The sequence below is a fragment of the Cyclopterus lumpus genome, chromosome 15, assembly GCF_009769545.1.
Source record: "Cyclopterus lumpus isolate fCycLum1 chromosome 15, fCycLum1.pri, whole genome shotgun sequence".
Classification (NCBI taxonomy): Eukaryota; Metazoa; Chordata; class Actinopteri; order Perciformes; family Cyclopteridae; genus Cyclopterus; species Cyclopterus lumpus.
In genome coordinates this window covers 12,672,771-12,692,829 of record NC_046980.1, presented here as the reverse complement: position 1 = coordinate 12,692,829, position 20,059 = coordinate 12,672,771, and the positions used below count along the sequence as shown (strand labels likewise).

Genomic DNA, 20,059 nt, shown 5'->3' with positions numbered 1-20,059 from the left:
ATACAATGCAGAATATAAAATATAGTTCACTACACTGAATCAAGCATAACTACTTTATTAATATGCCTGTTGCGAAGTTTGGTTCAGCAGTGCGCCGGGGGGTCTGACAGCGCTGTGCCTTGTCTTCCCACAGGGAGGGTTTGACATCCCAGAGCGGATGTTTTACAGTGTGAAGAAGGAGTGGGAGTCGGCCTCCAGAGACAACACGGGGGACGTCAGGGAGCTCATCCCAGAATTCTTCTACCTGTCTGACTTCCTGCTAAACTCCAACCACATCCAGCTGGGTCAGTCACACAAATTATCCTCTGTGTATCTAATTAATGGCTAGAGCACTGTTGGGATTATGATTATTTTATTTTTGTACTTATTTGTCAACAAATCCTAACCAAACCAACACTGCGTTAGTCCGTCTATCCCGTCTGTTTTAGTCCAAAGTGTTGGCAAAACATGTCTGCCTGATGATAGTGTGTTTTGATTGCTGTGGTGATATTCAACTATAGCTGGTTATTGAATGTATGCTTTCTTTTTATTGTCTTTTATTTATTTTAATTCTTGAGCAAATCTAATTTTTTAGAATGTAATCTAACTCTGAAGCGTTTGTATACAAGAAAAGGGGGTACTTTTAAAGCAGGTATTGTCAACCACACATCTGTTTACATTCAGTAGTTTTTCAATTAACAAAATACATAGAAGCCTTACAAACGTGTGGAATGCATTTCCTTCATCAAACATTTGGAAAAATGTAATTGTGTGAACCTGCATTGTTTAAATCGACTACACGAAACATAGTTTTTATTGCTCAATTGCTAAAGCACGTACATGTGTGTCCTTTTGTGCGTGCTAGTTGAGCACGTACATGAACCACAAACAAAACGGGGAACCACTCATCAAGACACTGCGCTATGGGTATCTTTTTAACTCCTTTTTTATCCATATCTCTATAGGCGCTATGGAGGATGGTACCACTCTGGGAGATGTGGAGCTGCCCCTGTGGGCAAAAGGCGACCCCCAGGAGTTCATTAGAATCCATCGAGAGGTCAGTGAGCCTCGACCTCACCGGGCTTGTCTGTTACAGTTGGCCAGTCTGGACTATTGCATACAGGAACCTTTCCCATGAGACCTAATAATGTTTGTCGATACTTGTTGATGCATGTGCACGGTTATCTTAAACAAGTCTCTACTGTAATAGTCGGACTATAATCGTATTGGTGGCATCAGTCTGTTTGTCTTCGTTCTGTCTACCACAGTATAAGAGACAGATCTTATTCACAGCAGCCACCGTCTCATTCATTGTATTCTCTCAAGGCCATCTTGTCTCATAAAGCTTGGTTCAGTTAAATACTTTGAGCACTGACTGTTTTCAAATATAATGACAGATTGTTTTGCTTATCAAGACACTCTATTGAAAGGCATCTGAAGTTTAGATGGCAGACAGAGAAGGACAGCAAGCCCATTTAAGGGCCTGCTGTCCTTCTCTTGTTATTCAGGGCAGGCACAAGACTCTCCATTTTTCATAATGACATTATTTCTGCCAGCTGTTCATTGGCTGAATATGTTTCTTTCTTTTCTTTCCCTGTGTGGTATTATTGTATATCTGTTATTTTTTTCTCTCTGTTGGTCTGATTTCTTCATTGAGAACCTCCCTTTTTCAATTCCTGGGGCATCTATGATGGTTATCACTCTGTAATCTACTGAACGACTCATATTGCCCACCATTCTCATAAAATTAGTGACTTTAGGAGATTGTTTTTTCTTCCATAGACAAATTAACTCAGGACAATATATCCTTGTTATGATGTTTTTTTCTGTTTTCTGGTCTTCCATGATGGGTTTATTAACATTGGATGTTTGGATACACATGCTGGTCATAAAGCCCACTTTTCCTTATTAACTCTTCAAAACCAATCTCTGGCTAATTCCACCCAAATCCTTCTTTAATTCAGACATAAAGATATGTTCATAACACAGCTGTGCAGCGCCTTGCTGTTCTTGACTTCTAAATTGACTTTTAAAAGAAATCATACTGTACCTGAATAATTTGATTGGTTGTGCATACTTGAAGAAGTTTCTTGTGTTTCTAAACTCTCATATTAACGTTTTGACTAATGGTTTTGGTCCCACTGCAATAACTCCACACAGATGTATTTTAAGACTGCACAGTGCATGTATAGTAGTTTTGTAATATTTCTCGATGAGGTGGTCTTAGTTTATGCCACAATTTCTCTTAGGCCTTGGAAAGTGACTATGTGAGTGCCCACCTCCACCTGTGGATCGACCTGATTTTTGGGTACCAACAACAAGGCCCTGCTGCAGTAGAGAGTGTGAACACGTTCCACCCTTACTTCTATGCTAAGAGAGGCCGGCAGGATGGTAAGGACCCGCTAATCAAGAGCACAATCTTGGGTTACGTCAGCAACTTTGGCCAAGTTCCCAAACAGGTAAAAAGAAAAAGCTGCAAAAATACATTACTTCCTGCATGTAAGTGTTTCATATTGTTTTTGAAAATAATTTTTGTGAATCATCTGTGTCTCTTTAATAGCTCTTCACCAAGCCACATCCACCTCGCAGTGGCACTAAGAAAGACGGGGCATCACCACCCCATCCGACTCCATTTTTCTTTAAACTGGATAATCTGAACACCACTGTGCAGCCATATAGAGGTACAGCTAAACAATTAAAAGAGGAGTTTAGACAGCAAATTATGTCTTTATCCTAAAGGAATTGTTTGAAATTGTGCCCATTATGCTTTCTTGCCAAAAGTGAGATGAAAATATAGATACCGCTCTCATGTCTATGAATATTTAGCGTACACTCAGCCAAAATGTTAAATGAAGGGACAAAATTAAAATAAAAAAAGCTAATTATAACATAGCGTTATAAACAACAGTAATTTCTAAACAACTCAATTAACATAGCTGAATTAACATTTCTGCTAAGTACACTAAAGTAATTTCACCATTTTCTATTGTTCCTCTTTTATTCTATTTCACACCGTTTGATCTAAATTATTCTATACAAGATGTGCCCAGGTCTCAAGGGGATCGTTGAAACAGAGCAAGAATGTCCATAGATTAATTTACACTATGGAAGGATAGAAGGAGCTATCTGTTAGAGCTACAATATGGAGATGGCTCTTCCGCTGAGCCCTACTTAATAATTGGAATATCCCTACAGGCCCACTGAGGGAGAGGAGATGAATCTGCGAATGTTCAGGGAGAGATTCCTGCATATTACATTTCATATTAAATCTGAGTGTGTCTGATCTGATCAATAAGCAGATAGAGATGAATAGGAGGAAGAATGCTAAAACTGATGCAGACACAGTTTCTTTCTTGGGATTTAAGAAGCCAAACTGGCGATGTGATATAATGATGTCTGCCTGTTCCTGCATGAATAGGTCATTTACAGGCACAATTACAGCCGCTTTCTCGCTGCATCACACACGCACACGCACACGCACACACACACACACATAACTTGTGCTGTCCAGGATGCAGGTGTTCCCGCCGGACAGAGCCTCAGCTTGTTGTGACCCGGGAATAGCTGTTTTAATTGCCTAGTTTTCTGTGGTCAGTTTAATGAAATTCTTCACAAGTTTACTGAGCGACCAAACTCTTTAATGTGATTCTTTTGAAGAGCCATTATCTTTATTCGGCAAAGCTAGTTCATTCAGGCTCTTTCTATTTTTTACACTAACTTTTTTTATGGTTCAACTGACAAACAAAAAAAAACAAGTCATCTTACTTTCTTCTACAATTTCCTGCTGACGGTGCAGAAATCTCAGTATCATTGTCAACCTTTCTGCAGAGCTGCCGAGAGGCCCAGTAGGTCAGATACTCTGTCTGGAAAAAGAGGTTCTGGTCCTGGAGAGAAACCGTCTCTTCCTGCCTCCTCTGTCCGGCTGCTTCTTCAGCTGGGGCTTCCCTGACTACAGCTGTGCCTTTGGAAACTGTGCCACGGAAAAGGTATGTTTGTCAGCCGACACAGTTGTTCAAGTTGACATTGTATTGTATTGTATTGTTGCACAACCTTCCAACTAGAAAACTACATTTTACCCAACATGCATATGAAGCATTTCACCAGTATCAGCTGCCTCTGACGTCACTAGTCATGCTCAATCAAAGCAGCGAGGCGATCTCTCTGATTTGCCGGGCTTCAACTCACTTCAGAGCGCTGCACACTGCTGTGTTAGCTGTGTCCACTGATTCCTTGACAGCTATTTAGATACGTACTTACTTAAATAGTAATTAAACTATATACCTATAAACAATACCTCTTGGCCATCTCTTGCTTGAAGTCTCAGCATTGTCTTGAATTCTGTTTTGTTGATTTGTGTATTTTTATGAGTTTATCATACATCCAATGCGTTAAGATACTTTGGGGAGCATAGGTACAAGGGTAATATTAACAAGATAATGTAACACATTAAAAAATAATGTGTCTGCATCACATCTTATGAAACTAAGAAATAAAAACACACACCCATAAACTCCTTCCATCGCGGATACTTAATTCACACACAAAGTCGTAATGGTCCACTCATGTATGTCCATCTCCAGACCGTTGCTGTGTGTGAGAGTTTGTGTGCCTGGGGGGAGACGCTGTGCGCCGCCTGTCCCAACCAGACAACCATCGTCACTGCAGGGACCAGCACTGTGGTCTGTGTGTGGGATGTGGCCGTCAACAAGGACAAACTCACTCTCATGAAACTCAGACAGGTTAGTTTGCAACAGAAATGTGGAACGGTGACATCCAGGATGCACATACGCACTCTGTAGAACATTGACCCTATTTTTCCTTTTAGCCGTTATACGGTCACACAGACTCAGTGACATGTCTGGCCGTGTCCGAGGTCCACAGCATGATAGTAAGTGGCTCCCGTGACCTCACCTGTATCCTGTGGGATACAGAGGAGCTAAGCTACATCACCCAGTTAACAGGACACGCGACCAGCATCTCTGCACTGGCTATCAATGAACTCACTGTAAGTCCACCTTCTTGATCTCCTTCTTTGTGTTTTTCTACTTGCTCTCCTCTGGAAATCAATTGTTCTTCTGGTCTTGGCCATTTTTTGGCTTAGTATTGTCATGTTGAAAGAGAGGCTTCTCATTGTTGACACTGTGCAGTTCCTCTTTGTGTTTTGCTTCGTGTGCGTCTCTGTCTTTGAGCAAATGGGCATCAATACTTTATTCTTCTGTCCAAGGGTGAGATTGCATCATGTGCAGGACCTCTGCTCTACCTGTGGACTATGAAGGGTCAGCTGTTGACCTGTACTGACTCGTCCTGCGGGCCTCAGGCAGACATCCTGTGTGTCAGCTTCACACAGCGACACGAGTGGGATGCCAAGAACGTCATTGTCACTGGCTGTGCAGACGGCATCATACGGGTGAGTGTTTTTTATATGCCTGTAATAATGTAATAGACATTGTCTCTCATACACACAGTATGACTAATAGATCAGTGGGAGAGTCTGCTTTCTTTTTATATGGTATTGCAGTGTGTGTGTGTGTGTGTTTGTGTGTGTGTGAGAGAGAGATTAATATAAGCACATACTGCCTCTCTGCAATCAAAGCTGCAAACTCTAAATTGGGCTTCACTTGGGAGTGGGTGCCCATGCCACATGCACAACACACACAAATGGTATTATTACTTTGTTATTACCTTGAGTTATGGTGTGTGTGTGTGTGCGTGTGTGATCGCGCACACGTTGGTGCTTGTGTGATTGTTATGTCGAATTATGTCTGATTTTGCTACTCGTTATGTGTCTCTCATACAGATATGGAAGACAGAGTACACCAGAACACAATTACCTGGCCCTCCAGAAGAGCCTGTGTCCCCGGGGCAAGACCGAACAGAGAAAGACGGTAATGTTACTGGCAGTAGGATGGGATATACATATAGGTATTTTATTTATAACCACACAGAATATGGGAGTGTCTGACAGTAGCGAAACAGTGCTACTCACTATTGCGACCGCACAAAAGGAAATTATTCTTGTGTTTTGTGTTTCAAAAGAAGCCCATTGCTATCTAATTAGATAAATCCTTAAGTGTGAGATGATGATTTTTAACCGCTCATCTCGGAGCTAGAAAGTGTGGTTCCAGATGAGAGCTTGTAATGCTTACCCCATCCCTCACTAGCATTAGGGCTAGCAGGAATTATGTTGTTATAAAGTTATTAAACATAGAGGCAGTAAACACTGATGAGTAATTCTGCTGACGCGTGTGTGTGCGTGTATAATTTAGAAAGCAATAATACCCAGATCCAATTTGGCATACATTGGTTACAGCCTCGCGTCACCTCATAGAGGTATTATACCTGGCAAATTACATTGAGGCCAGTCTTTACGTAACACTGAAGCATTTATATTCGAGGGATTTTTCTCCCTTTAGCAGCAGATAAAATATTATTTTTGGTGTGAGTGTGAGTGTGAGTGTGAGTGTGAGTGTGAGTGTGAGTGTGAGTGTGAGTGTGAGTGTGTTGTCGACCACTGGTTCAGGGTTAGAGGGTGGTCACCTGCACTGTGATCTAGTAATGAATGAGTGTTGATGATGTCTCCACAGTGGGCAGCTCATGCCAGGTTAAAGGCTGGGAGAGACATCTGGTATTATGTCAAGAGCTGAACAGAAGTCAGGCTGTGTCACAGCGCCGCAGCAAGAGAAATCCGTCCATCACAGCGCTGGCCATATCCAGGTACAGTACATATCATGCACCTGATCACAGCAGACAGGGTGAGGGATTTAGTTATTATTATTATTATTTTAATTCAAATACACTTTTTGGATAACAGAAAACATTGACATAACCTCACTGATTTCAATGATTTTCATCATTTAAGCACACTCTCTTCTGTGCAGGAGCCATGCTACTTTGTTGGCAGGCGATGCCTGGGGAAGAGTTTTCACCTGGACCTGTGAGTGAGGGGGGGCAATGATTGAACACCATCCTGCCTCCAGCTTCCATTTCTACACAGACTCTGACACAGAAAATCCATCAGTGTCTCAGGTCTGACACCAGCTGAGCCCTGAGACCTGCTGTACTTCAGTGCTGTTTCCTGTGTGCATTCAACAAGAACTGTTACAATATTTGCTTCATTCAAGCCTCAGAAAATATGGAATAGTTTATCTCCTACATTGATATCTAATTCTGCATTTGTCTTTGTAAATACTGAATTTCAACAAATGAATAAAACTATTGACAACTATTTGCATAATACTTCTCCTGTGAGTGATTTTGATTATTACTGGAAATCTTGGTTGGCCAGTATTTCTATTTTTTATTTTATTTTCATCGGTGATTCATAAAGGTGAATCCAGAAGGATATTGGCTAAACTTCTCCAGAGCGGCTGGGTGAATTTACATTAAAAAAAGCATTTAAAAACTGACTTCAAAACAATCATTCAAATGAACCTTTGCTGCTAACGAGGGTGCACAGCGGAGGTGTGCACTGGAACTGGGCAGCTTCAAGCTGACAGCGAGAGGAAGTGTGTGTGTGTGAATGATGAACAAGAGCGTGCTCAACCAATGTTCCTGAGAAATGGAGCTTCTTGATAGCATTGTAGAGCTTGAGCAGTTCACTTCTCACAAAATGCACAACAAGTATCCGTGATCATAAAAAGTTAGTTATGCACATGTCAGCATGTTGTGCTATGGGGGTTGTAGCGCTTTGCTTTGGTACATGTTTGTGGTATGAACAATTCTGGATGTTTAGTTACTTGTGAATAGTTTATTTGGCTTACTTTGTTGTTTTTCACAATGTGTTTTAAATCTGCTTTCTAATGTGGTATTTAGTATTTGAGCATTTGACTGCTTTTCTGTGTGTGTGTGTGTGTGTGTGTGTGTGTGTGTGTGTGTGTGTGTGCGCCACGGACAAATGTCTTTTTAGCCACATCAGACAGACAAATATTGATCATAATCTTTCAGTGGAAAAGTACAATACTGGCATTCCTTCATCAATGCACGTATGTTCTAATAAATAAGTCAGTGTTTCAAATTATGGTAGATTGTGGATGCTTGCTGTCTTTCTGTGACTGCTTTTCTTGCTTTCTCACGCACATGCACCAGCCCTCTCTATCATAAAGGAAGAGGTCTTTCTCTTTAACCTTTGTGTGTGTGGCTAATTGTGCTAAGTGGAGTAGCTTAATAGAGTGGAAAATAGTCCTCATAATTTTCCCAGAGAGCGAGCAATGACCTTCTCTAAAGCTAACGGCCATCTCCATTCTCTCTACATCGCTGGTTTTATGATATTAAATGTCAAACCATTGGGTTCCTCAGAATAATTAAATCAAATAAATTATTGCACCTAGGCAGAACCATCTTGTAGCCTAACCCAATTATAATGCACTGTAAAGCTAATTATTAACCATGATTACAATTAGTCTAATTTGAATAAATGTAGTCATTAGCGGGTTCATCCAAGTCAGTGAGTCTGAACTGTGGGGGATGATGGTCTCTCTCTCGATCTCTCCCACTCACAGAGAGATGAGCGTGGAGAAAGAGACTGATGCACATCCATACCCTTTTATCTTCATCCCATTTTTCACTCACTGACCTTCACAAAATGGCCTACACCCTTCACCTTTCTTGGGTACTTGAGGCATATTGTGTGCTGCTTCCATGATTCATATTTTCTGTTCATGCCTGTGCCGTGTTGTACCAAATCCACCGACCAGCACCGCTGAATGCACTGCAGTTGCTTGTAATGTTCCATTAGTTTGTCTTTTGTTGTGTAAAAGAGATTTTGCTTGTTATGACCCCAGATAAATTACACTTTAAATAGGTAATTTAAAACTATTTATATGAATCAAAGAATGTCAGGCCCAGGGCATATATTTATTAATTTGGGATATTAGTACTACGATTATAAATGCATTTAAAAAAGTGTTACATTGCAGTGTCGTACTGCAGTAAGAGAGCCCGGGCAACAGTTTATTTCCAAATGGTCTCCTGAGTTTATACAGAATAGTTAACAGTAAGAGCGTTCTATAAACATCTGGCTCACAGGCCAGCAATGTCAACAAACAAAACAACAGAATTATAAGATCCCAAAACTGCTGTGCTGGAATGGACCTGTGCAGAGGAAATACAAAACCCTCATTTACCAACAGTTGTAGTGTACAGCCAAAACATAAATGCTAAATGCAATACTGATAGTTCATAAATATTGTCCTTTGTTCAGTTAACCCTCCTGGGAGGTACCATGCCATCCACATGTCCAGACCTGCTGTGTTTACAGCTGTATTTCCTGGAAGACGATCTGAGCGTACACAGTGTCTGGGCTGCAGGCAGTGGGGTCCAGACTGGAGGAGGCTGGGGGCTCCGGCCTCGGTCTGACCAGCTCCAGTTCTGCATATGTCAGACTATCCTCGTGTGAGACCCGAGGCTGGAGGAGGGAGGGAAAGAGTGAGAGAATCTTGATGGAATATAGACTTGAGTCAAAATCATATCAAAATATATTTAATGAGCATTTCAGGAAAAAGAAGATGTGTATAGAGAGTATATGCATCTTGTCTGCATTTAATATTGTTCAGCAAACATAGTATTATTTCACGTTCCATGGAAAACCTCCTCTTTGTTCTTTTCAGCTCCAGAAGGTTTGTGTTTACGGGACATCTTGGAACATCCAGTTTACTCGAATAACATTTGGTACAATAAGAGTCATCCCAACATCCCTAGGTCCTCCTAGTTGCACTAATCCAATCAATATGTTCAGGCAAAAGGAATGCTCACATCTCCGGAGCTTTGTTTCACCACACAATCACAAGAACGGCATCGGTAGAAATACTGATGATCCTTAGTTTGAGTTGTTATATATTTGTTTGACATTTTTATTGTAGATATAAAACCAACGAAGCACTCTAAATAAATAATTGTGTGTGAGAAGCAATAAAGCTAAATAGAATTATCAAGCTCATAACTGAATAAAGAGACGGCAATAAACTCTTGTAGACAATCGTGCAGTCGTGAGACATATTCCCTCCGTCTTGCATGTGCCTCAATAACAATTCTGCTCATGGAAAAACACATGTTCAAAATGTTAACAAATACATTTTAATTGTTATATTAAGGGCACATGTTTTGTAAATCATTTTATGGGTGAAGTTGACATTGGTGTTTGTATTATGGGTGAGAACAAGGAGACTTACAGTGGAGGAACTCCTGAGCTGAGTCTTTAACCTTCTGGGCTTCTGAGGTCTCTTTGCAGCAACAGGCACTAAAAAAGAGATGATCTTAAAAGACTTTTATATTAAACCTCGTCACGGTGTAGTTTACTACAGAAAAGGGAGCTTTTGTCCTGTCATTTTCAGCATCAGTGTTGATTTTACATCATATATACTCAGCTGGCTTCAACCCAAATACAGTTACACATTTCAGTCTCGAACAAACTAAGCTGTTTCTGTCAGGACAATTAAATGTTGCTGGATATATAATGTTCTGCTTCTGTACTTGCTGGATACCTTCATTTATTTCTAGTTTTCTTTACCCACTAATTGTTTTTGTTGGGCTGGAGTCTATGCAATGTATTTCCATATGTGGTGAAAACTCAAACTTGTCTCTCTTTCTGTGGGGTGACACTATTAATTACTGAGCCACTGAGCACCTCGAAAAAAAAAGTGTGTGAAAGTATTTCCGTGGTTCAAAATAACAAAGTTGACTATGTAATGTAATGTAGTGATCAAAGTCCTAATGATGTTGGGTTTTTTTCTCCAATTCTTGTGAAATACTGGACACGTGTACCTCTGCAGGATGATAAAAACAACCCTTAAATCAAACATTCTGAAAAGGAAAAAATACTCTGCTCATAACTCATGTCCACACTAAGCTCATATTTAACCTATGATGTGGCGTCATAACTTTGCTTTATTTTTAAAAGGTCACAAGGCAAAAAAATTGGGGAAGCACTGAAACATGTATATTCTCGCAGAGGATATGTTCTGCACTTAAAATGCCCCCTTTACCTTTGGCTGGTATGTGTGGTGGTGGCACCTGGGGGAGTTGAGGTGCTGGTGCTGCTCTTCTGTCAGGCTTCTGTCTGGTGTCTTTCCTTTGGGCTCTTGGGGAGGAACTGGAGGAACTGCTGGAGCTGGTCACAGTCTCTCCTGAGCTGCAATTACATCAATGAGTATTCAAATGTATTTGTCAATTATTTATTTGATCATTTATAATAATAATAATTTTCCAACGAGCAATCCAAAACCAAAAATATTCAATTGAAAACGTTTGAGAAGTTATCAATAGAATGACAAAGTAATGAATACATTTTACAGCATGTAGCTTTTATTAAATAACTGCACCTGCTTTCTGGACACTTTACTATAAGGTACTTATCTGTGGAGAAAGTAGCAGAAAAAAATCATGTTGACTTATTGTTTTGAATAGAACAACTGAAATATAAAGTTAGAAATGTGAAATTACAGACGGAAAACAAATGATGGTTTCACCTTTGAGCCTGTGTCTTCTGTGAAAGTATTGGCAAGTGAGAACCAGAGTGAACAGGAAGATGGACAGCAGGCCCAGTGAGCAAATCAGCACAGCACACAAATACACATCTATAACACAAAAACATGGAACTCCTTAAAATGGTCAACAGCTGCGTTATTCGTCAAATTATTGTATGTGTTGAAGTAGAACAGAATAAAAACTAGAGTTGAAATGGTACCTGCATATAAACGCCACAGTCCTTCACTGCTACAATCCTCGACAGTGAAGTGCACTTGAGAAAAATAAAAAATAAAAAAGTTTTTTAAAAAGTACGTTGAGGGAAGAAAACTGCACCCAGACTACGTATCATTTTTAAATTGCTGTTGTCTCAACACAGCAGACAGCCTCAGTGGTTTCCATAAATATCAAAACTGCACATTTAGGGAGATTCTACTGTAACATCAGCCAAAACACACACATACACACACACACACACACACACACACACACACACACACACACACAGAGGCCTGGTTGTATTGCTGTTCTTGGACAGTATTTGGGGGTTCCCCATTGCTCTGCATCCCCACTTCCTCTTGTTGGTTGCTTCCCAATCGTTTAATGTTGCAATTGGCTTTTGTGTGCTTATAAGTGGGATAAGAGAATGAATAAGGAAGTTGTTGTCAGTGTGTGTCATTGAATGATGGGTTGTATATAGGTCAGGGGTATTTAGCAAGAGGTTGAGGAGAGTGTGAGCAGAGGCTATGTACATAAATTACTTAGTGTCCCCGTAATGGGTTTTTAATATGTCTTTTAAATACAGGTTGATAAACATATTAATAAGAAATGATAAGATATTAACTCTAATTGACTTCTAGCCGGTTTCCAGACTGCTGAACTGCCTGCAGAATTGTCAAATGTGGTCTCGGCCATTCAGTCTGAATATCATGTTAATTAATGTCAGGGAGCAACACAATGGCTTTTGTGTGAGCAAAAATGTAAAACTGGATCAGATGTTTGATCAGTTTTACAAGCAGAAAAAGCAGAAGACGTATAATGCAACACAAGGCATGTGTTTTTCAATATACTGTGTTTGATTAGATCTTTATACACCTAATTATTTCTCAAATATGTATCCAGTCCAAGAAAAAAGAAGAAGATAAAAACAACAAAAATTGTATTATAGACATAACAAGGAAGGAGGCTGTGTCACAATGCAATGCCATACAAGGGCATGCAATATGCTGTTTTTCTCATTCTTAAATGAATTGTTAATTTAATGTCACAATCATTTCGGAGGGCCAATCTATTATGTTTTATTAGACTGCTTTAGGTTGGATGTCATTCCTGTTATAGTGTCCCCTGTTGACTACAAAAAGTTAACAGTTAATGTATAACTCAGCCACATATCTGACCTTTTACACTGTGGTTAACCGCATGCTAAACCTCACAGCTGATCGGTGCATCAGCCCCAGGTTCACAGGTTGGCTGTTAGGGAGTTATTAAAGTACACGCTCTCTACAGATGTGTCTACACAAGCTGAAGTTTATAATGCACATGTTTTCATGGAAAGCTGAAAACCATCAGGGACAGATTTAGGCTCATCTGCTTTACCCCATCAGTGCAGACACGACGCAGAAAAAATGAACCAACCGCTAAAACTGGCAGGGTTAGAAACCTGAACTCAAAGAGTTAAATATGATTAATTTCAACTGTACAGATGGTCGGCTCATTTTTCCAGTTTAGAAAAGCAGAATTCACTCAACCATTTGGTCTGAAGTTATGGAAGAGGACAAACGTCTCAAATACAATTATAACAGTGGCGTGTGGTCTTTGCTCTGAGATCTGCAAACTGAATTTAAGACAGGGGTTCCCTAGATGACAGTTACAAGTTAGTTTTCTCTTTATTTACCCTCACAATGTCAGATCTTTTGTCCCTGGTTCTGTGGTCAATGCATGTCGGAGATGCCTGAGGTTGTGTGGCTTCCTTCGTGGGACATTGCCCTGAATATAGGGCAGGGCGTTGTCAGATGGTTCTCTCTGACTCAAACCACTGCGCTTTCTGGGATACAACTAGTCAAAGGTAAACGGTGTCAGGTGAAGCCACACTCATAGCACAGTATTGTATCGTCTTCGATATCTATTGAACCCCTTTTATCTCTAGTGCATCCCACTGAGACAGGTGGCCTTCCGATGAATCCAGTTAAAGCAGATGAAGGCTCATACAGTGTAAATCAATATATATTCCTGCATGTGATTTTAATTAGTTCTTAACCTGTTTTTGTTCAAGTTGTTTATTACATTGTGGCACAGACTAAATAAGTTCCACTGCAACCAAATTCTCCTGTAAATGTTCTACTCAGGCTTAAATACAAGTAAAGCCTGAATGCTGACGTCATGTATTGCAGAGTTTTTGAACAAAGCCAGCTCAGCAGCACCTTTTACTCCTTGCACTCTTACACAGAGTGATATTGTTGAGTGTGGTTTGGCTGTTGAGCTCATTGTTTTGAGATGGAAATGCCAGAGGATTGGGGTCATACTCCGACACACATACAGCAAAGCGCAGCCAGTGTTAGAAAATACATGCAACACTTTTCTATTTGGCCTTGTCTTTTTAATAAAACTGTTGCTCGTCCTTTATGCGGTTATTTCCATTGCCAGATAACATGGACAGTATGTCTCAGCTGAGTGTGTGTGGCTGTAAGGGAACTCCTTGGAAGTGAATATTCCATGGAAAACATTGTCAGATTAATAACCCCAGAAGTCCCCTTTGGGTTTGAAAAAATTTAAAGACTTTATTCATTTATTGTCAAAGGCCAAATGGTGTACAACACAATGCACACTTTTTCTGTTTTGCCAGGTGGTCATGAGAGATAGAATTGGTTTTCTTTACTCGCCTGACCAAGCGAAGATTAATGTTGAATAAATTCCCTTGCATTTGATCTGACAAAAGGCTAAAAAGTGAATGCAATCTGACCCCTATTGTGCTTTGTTTCACTGTCTGATTCACTCCATCAGGAGATACCTCCCAAATGCAGAAGGGCTTAACATAAGAACATCTAGGCAACAAAGATGCTCGCTGAGAAAGGGTTTCAAACCCTCACAAAAAACGACTTTTAGCCCATTATCAGCCAAAAAGGGGTTGTGGCCCTTTCAATAGACAATATGACATGTGTTAAACATTGAATTACCTGTCAGCTGTGTGGTGCTGGTACCATTGGATGATGCTCTCCATATGTTTCTGTGTTTGCGAATCTCTTGAACCCTGCAGGTGTAGAAACCCTGGTCCATCCCTGCTGTCACATTGAGAATCCACAAATGGTACATCTCTCCCTCCGTTTCCTCGTACAGATGAAACTTAGGCTGGGGGAAACGACGGGTGTAGTTCCCATACAGCTCAATTTTCTTTATGCCCATCTTCACAATAAGAAACTGAGAGGGCTCGAGTGCAGGAGGAGAGGGGGATGGAGCGGCTGGAGGGGGCGCGAGAGTGGAAGCAGCAAGAGGAGAAAAGAACCAGCGTAGGATGAGGACGCTGCCGCTCCTCTTCCTCTGCGATACCATGCAGGAGAGTGTCACGTTGTCGTTCTCTGTTACCATGACAACAGGCCCAGGGGTCACTGTCACATTGAGGCCATGACATACCTCTGTTGGCAAAAGACACAGGATATATGAACGGTCATTGTTTTTGTTATATTTATTTAGTGAGAAATAAATAAGATTCCATACCACATACTCTATTGAATGTGTTACTTTTTTCTCTGTGTGCTTGTTTTATTGTGTATGGTTAATCTTTTTTGTTTTATGACCAAACCAAGCTCTAAAACATAGGCTTTCCAAGCCTAAGAAAACTCAGAATCCTGTGATCCGGTAGCTTGTGTGACCCCTCGCTGCTAGTTAAATTAGTAATTAACTACAGTTGCTAATGAGCCTCACATGGGGAAAGTCTGAGTTTATTTTTGCAAGATGTTTGTCTAAATACTACAATTATGTTTAATTGGCAGGAAATCAGAGTATGTTTAGATACACACCCACAGTGGCTGCTGGGATTTATGATTTGTATCTCTCATTATCACACTGGTTTCCCTTAATGGCATTCCATCACTAGATTTTCAGTCTGTTACAGCTAGAAAGGGAGAGTCCGAAAACTAAAACACACTTTGTGTGTCCATATTTCACTTCCTTTGAGGTACTTTTATTCTCCCTCCAGCTGGGTCAGGTCTGATTAGAAGAGACATGAAGTCTGGACACAATATGTGAAAGCAGACCGGCAAAGAGAATCTACAGGTGGGAAACATTCGTCTTCAGTAGAGTACGGCACGCAACAGGCAAAGAGAAGCGCGACAAGATAACAGGGACCATATGGGCTGCCTTGTGGTTTTTTTTTTTTTTTTGTTGCTGTGTGAGTTGGGGAATCTCCCTCAGGCTCTGTCTACACTATTTAATGTGACAACAAAAGCAGAAAGAGGGACTCAAACCAAACACAAAACGTAACTAAATCAAAAGATCATAAGGCAGGAAATATGAGTTATAGGTCCACTTAATGATCCGTTATGGAATGAAAATACTGAGCTTTTCACTGATCACAGGGAACAAACTTGCTTAACTTCACAACTGGTTTCATTTAAAACAAAGCCATATTTGCCCAGTCTGCAAAAGAACCTTCTGTTACGTCAATATTGTTGCCGATAATTATTGCACTTCAAACTTTTGGTTGTTTTAGATACGCTGACTATTAGGATGTGTTTTTGTTCCAATGTTTGACATAATTTTCATGCCACAAAGTAAACTCAAAACGTATGGTTGCACATTGGTGCATGTTAGATGATAGATCAAGTTACTACTTCAGACACATTCCCTTACTCTCTTTCCTGCCTGCTTGCTCACTTTCTTACTGGTTATTGCTGTAAACAAGTTAAACTTACCTGTGACCAGAGCCTTAGTCAGGACAAGGACCACTATAGAGAAGTACATTTTCCACAATCAGCGAATCCATAAACCCAGACAACTGCACAGCACTTACAGAAGCAGCTACATTCAAAACAGAGCCTGACTGGACAACCCACCAGAGCCCTTACCCACTATTAACTCTTCTCCTCTTTCTCCTCTTTCTCTTCTTTTCTGTGTAATATGAAACAGTAAATGCTCTGTTCCCTCTTAGAAACTCCCACTCACTCTCCCAGTACTCTCTCCCTCTCCCTCTCTCTCTCCGACTGTCTCTCCCTCCCTCCCTCTCTTTCTCTGTGTGTCCTGCAAAACGTAGGAAATGTCATTTCCTGTGTTCCTGTGAAGAGTCTTGGACTGCAGCCCCAAACCCCAGAACTCTAAAGCGATGGTCAAGTCTCGTGGTTTGTGTGTGTGCATGCGCCCGTCACATTGTGTGTCATTTTGAAAAACCTATACAGTAAAGCGCTGAACAAGCATTTCCATCACCCAAATTACTCTCAAAGTCTAGGAGTAATCCTCATCTGACATGTCCCAATAAAGTGTATAAAGAGCAAATGCTAACTTTCATGTATATATGTTTTATGTGGAGGTGCATGTGTGCATGTGTGCATGTGTGCATGTGTGCATGCGTGCGTGTGCTGGGACCTCTCCCTGTCTGGCTGCTGGACAGAGTGGCATGGGCTTGTCTCTGGCTGTGGTCGTCAGCCTGTCCCAGTGGTATGGAGCCTGCTGCTTTATTGGGCAGGCTAAACTGCTGAGGCAGGGCTTCTGCTGGCGCTTCGAGCTCTGCCAAAGCCAAATGGAATTCCACATCAGATTTAACCCTTCAGGTTGCATTGTCTTAAAAAGCATTGATCATGTGGAAAATGAACTGGCTGTGTTGATAAGCTGGTTTAATCTGTTTTGACCTTGACAAAATATATTGTTTTGGAAAAAAAGAAAGAAATATTGTATATACAGTGAAGTCGTCGTGCGAGTTTTATCTATTGAGTAAAAATGGACAAAAATATTTTGTCTTCTTAATTACATCTTTTACTTGGGGTTTCCCTCAAGTTTTCCTTTACATAAGTCTTAAGTTCAAGTCTTGCTCCAGTGAAGGAGTCGCTCTCTTCTGCCCTGCAGTGGTCAAAGCAGGTTACTGCTTCTCCGTGGATCAACAATATTTGCAAGCAGGAATTTTCACCATAGCCTTGTACATTTAATATGAGTTGGTGAATCTAGGCCAATCAAATAAAAGACATATTCATACCATTATTTCCTTCAGTGGATCCCATGGGTATACTAGGCAAAGACACACATGTCATTAACAAAATGTTATTTTCTCTTTGTGTGTTAACTAACTCTCTAAGGACATATCATTGTGCTCTCTCAATAACACTTTGTAATTGCCTTATGCACTCTTTTTAAGCACTAAAAAGAATGTGAGTCATTCAGACCCTGGGTACATTTCAACAAAACAGGATGGCAGTGGTAGTAATATTATATTGTTATTACAGCCATATGGCTAGTAAAATTAAATCAACATGTAGAAGCAATCTTTTATATTTCCTTTTTGTTTATTTATAACCTTTACAATGGGATTTTGAAAAACAATCATTGTGGTGAGAAATTATTTGGTTGAATTAGGTGTGTTTTTATTGCCTGAATTAGTACATGCCACTCTACTCTGTTTCACAGCACCACAGAAACATTCTCACAAACTTCCAACTTTAAAAATGGACTACTGTATGAAACTAAACCTTAAAAACAGCAATAATCACATCTTTTTTTTTTTGACTTTGACACAGTGGTTGAATACACAAACTATTCTTTACACCATCTGCCGATATTTGATTGACGCTGTGGGTTTGACAATATTTCATGCATCACAAACTGCCAGAAGAAGGTTTTCCCCAGCGAGACAAAAATAATAAAAACTCAAGCAGACCTGCCTATGTTCATAGAAGAAACCAATGTTTCTTCAAACTACTCAACACTATTGACACACAGTTGCTGTTTCGTGTATGATAACATACTTCTAGCTTCAGGAGGCAACGGGATACTGATCATTATACACAAGAAACATATCTTAGCTTCTCACATTTAAACATCAAATGGAATGGTGAATTTCTCTGTAACACAATAAATAGCTCAACTGTGATTCTCCAAAATCAACAGCAGCAATTTAACAGCATGTCATGGGGACTTTTTTTTAAACCACAAACCAAAAACATACTGAAACTATTTTCACTTGAAAAAGTAATTTACAAATACTTAAATATATACTTAAATATCATGATCCATGATTGGGTATCCTTATTTGATCAAATACTTAGAAAGTAAAAGCTTCCAGTGTTTGTTCTCACCAGTCGGACATCTCCATAAAGTCGTCCAGCTCACTCATGGTTATTATATCTCGGGACTGACATTGTGAGAGAGCTGAGTTATCATTTTCACAAACTGAGCTTCCTGCAAGCTGGCTGTTTGTGTCACTCTCTGGGAACCTCTCATTTGGTCCATGTGTGTTGTAAACTGTGCTATATGTTTTGTCTTTGTCATTAACTGTGTCCATGTATGGAGTTTTCTCTGGACTGTAGCGATGCCCTTCGGATTTCTGTTCCATTTCATGGGCTGGATATCCGTAGTTCTCCCCGACCGGCAGTTGTTCTTGGTGGAGAGTCAAAGGGGCTGATGACCTGTGGCAGGGCACAGAGGTGAACGTTTGAGGTTGGTAGTCTTGGGGATAGCTATGGTTGCCTTGATAAAGGACAAAGGGCTTGCCAGCTGGAGAGGCCTGGGGCTGCTGTTGAAGCTTGATTTGCATTTGGGGTTGGAGCTGAGGTTGTGAGTATGTCTGCTGGGGCTGTGGTAGGGCGGTGCTCTGGCCAGACTGGCTCACATTCAACTGGACATACTTTCCTGTCTCCGGGTCAAAGAAAGTCTTTGTTTTCACTTGAACAGGCACATCCACCACAAAATACTGACCAGAGCCGAGGTCTTGCAGCACCTTACGCTGGGTCAGTGGGTATGAATGGGGGTAGCTTGACTCTACATGGTACTGTGTCACTGGAGCTTGGTGGTTGGCATGATGGACAGTGGGAGAAGAGGGAACATGAGCAACTGTCTGAGGAGGAGCAGCAGTCTGGGAAGCAGGGCCAGCAGCTTTAGGCGAGGCATCAGGGAGGGAAACGGGGTCAGTAGCATGATGGGGAGCAACTGGGAGGGAGATAGGACCGGTGGCATGAGGGGAAGCGTAGAAAGCGCTATGAGAAGATTGGTGCTCTGTCTGTGAAAATGGAAAGCTAGACCCCAATGTTGGAGCATGAGCAAGGGAGACGGGCGAGGAAAAATGAGGGCAAGCCACAGTTTGGCGGCTGGAGGAACGTATCTCAATAGAGGAGGAGGAAGGAATACTGGAGGTATCTAGAAGAGATTTCTCAACTCCAGCATGGCTGTCAGTTCCAATTTTGGACAACTCCTTCTTGATTCTACGAGTAGTCAACCTTTGCGCTCTGCGCAAGGCTTTTTCACTCTTTGGGGGAACAGTTGGAGGCTTGCCGAAAGAACGAGAGACATCACTGCTGAAACTGCAGGCTGATTCTGGCCTCTCGTTGTCATATAGGCCTCGTAAATCTGCCAGGTCTGCTGCACTGGTGGCAAAACTCTCCCCACCCTCTGACATATTGCTGAAGACAGAGCGAGAGTCGTCTTC

The 20,059-nt window shown here is 41.0% G+C and overlaps 2 protein-coding genes across 9 annotated transcripts in view; one reads left to right on the top strand and one right to left on the bottom strand.

The window, feature by feature from the left end:
- wdfy4 (WDFY family member 4) overlaps window positions 1-7,215 on the top strand; it is a 39,984-nt gene extending 32,769 nt beyond the window's left edge. For all 7 annotated transcript variants that reach the window (XM_034552735.1, XM_034552733.1, XM_034552734.1 and 4 more), the window contains exons 55-65: window positions 134-284; window positions 945-1,036; window positions 2,229-2,438; window positions 2,540-2,660; window positions 3,808-3,965; window positions 4,560-4,718; window positions 4,805-4,984; window positions 5,204-5,386; window positions 5,777-5,864; window positions 6,564-6,693; window positions 6,858-7,215. In XM_034552735.1, coding sequence (XP_034408626.1) covers window positions 134-284; window positions 945-1,036; window positions 2,229-2,438; window positions 2,540-2,660; window positions 3,808-3,965; window positions 4,560-4,718; window positions 4,805-4,984; window positions 5,204-5,386; window positions 5,777-5,864; window positions 6,564-6,693; window positions 6,858-6,921 — 1,536 coding nt within the window. In that variant the 3' untranslated portion in view covers window positions 6,922-7,215. The remainder of the gene's footprint in view (window positions 1-133; window positions 285-944; window positions 1,037-2,228; window positions 2,439-2,539; window positions 2,661-3,807; window positions 3,966-4,559; window positions 4,719-4,804; window positions 4,985-5,203; window positions 5,387-5,776; window positions 5,865-6,563; window positions 6,694-6,857) is intronic.
- A 1,612-nt stretch (window positions 7,216-8,827) lies between these two features.
- On the bottom strand, window positions 8,828-16,492 carry vstm4a (V-set and transmembrane domain containing 4a). 2 transcript variants are annotated; one of them, XM_034552184.1, is made up of 9 exons: window positions 16,347-16,492; window positions 14,613-15,068; window positions 11,660-11,713; window positions 11,442-11,549; window positions 11,295-11,328; window positions 10,959-11,104; window positions 10,146-10,213; window positions 9,221-9,382; window positions 8,828-9,069 (listed from the first exon to the last, which is right to left on the bottom strand). In XM_034552184.1, the coding sequence occupies exons 1-8, from the start codon at window positions 16,393-16,395 to the stop codon at window positions 9,230-9,232; spliced, it is 1,068 nt and encodes a 355-aa protein (XP_034408075.1). In that variant the 5' UTR covers window positions 16,396-16,492; the 3' UTR covers window positions 8,828-9,069; window positions 9,221-9,229. The 2 variants fall into 2 exon arrangements, with proteins under 2 accessions (XP_034408075.1, XP_034408074.1); XM_034552183.1 differs by having other exon boundaries at window positions 8,828-9,382.
- Between the last annotated feature and the right edge of the window lie 3,567 nt (window positions 16,493-20,059).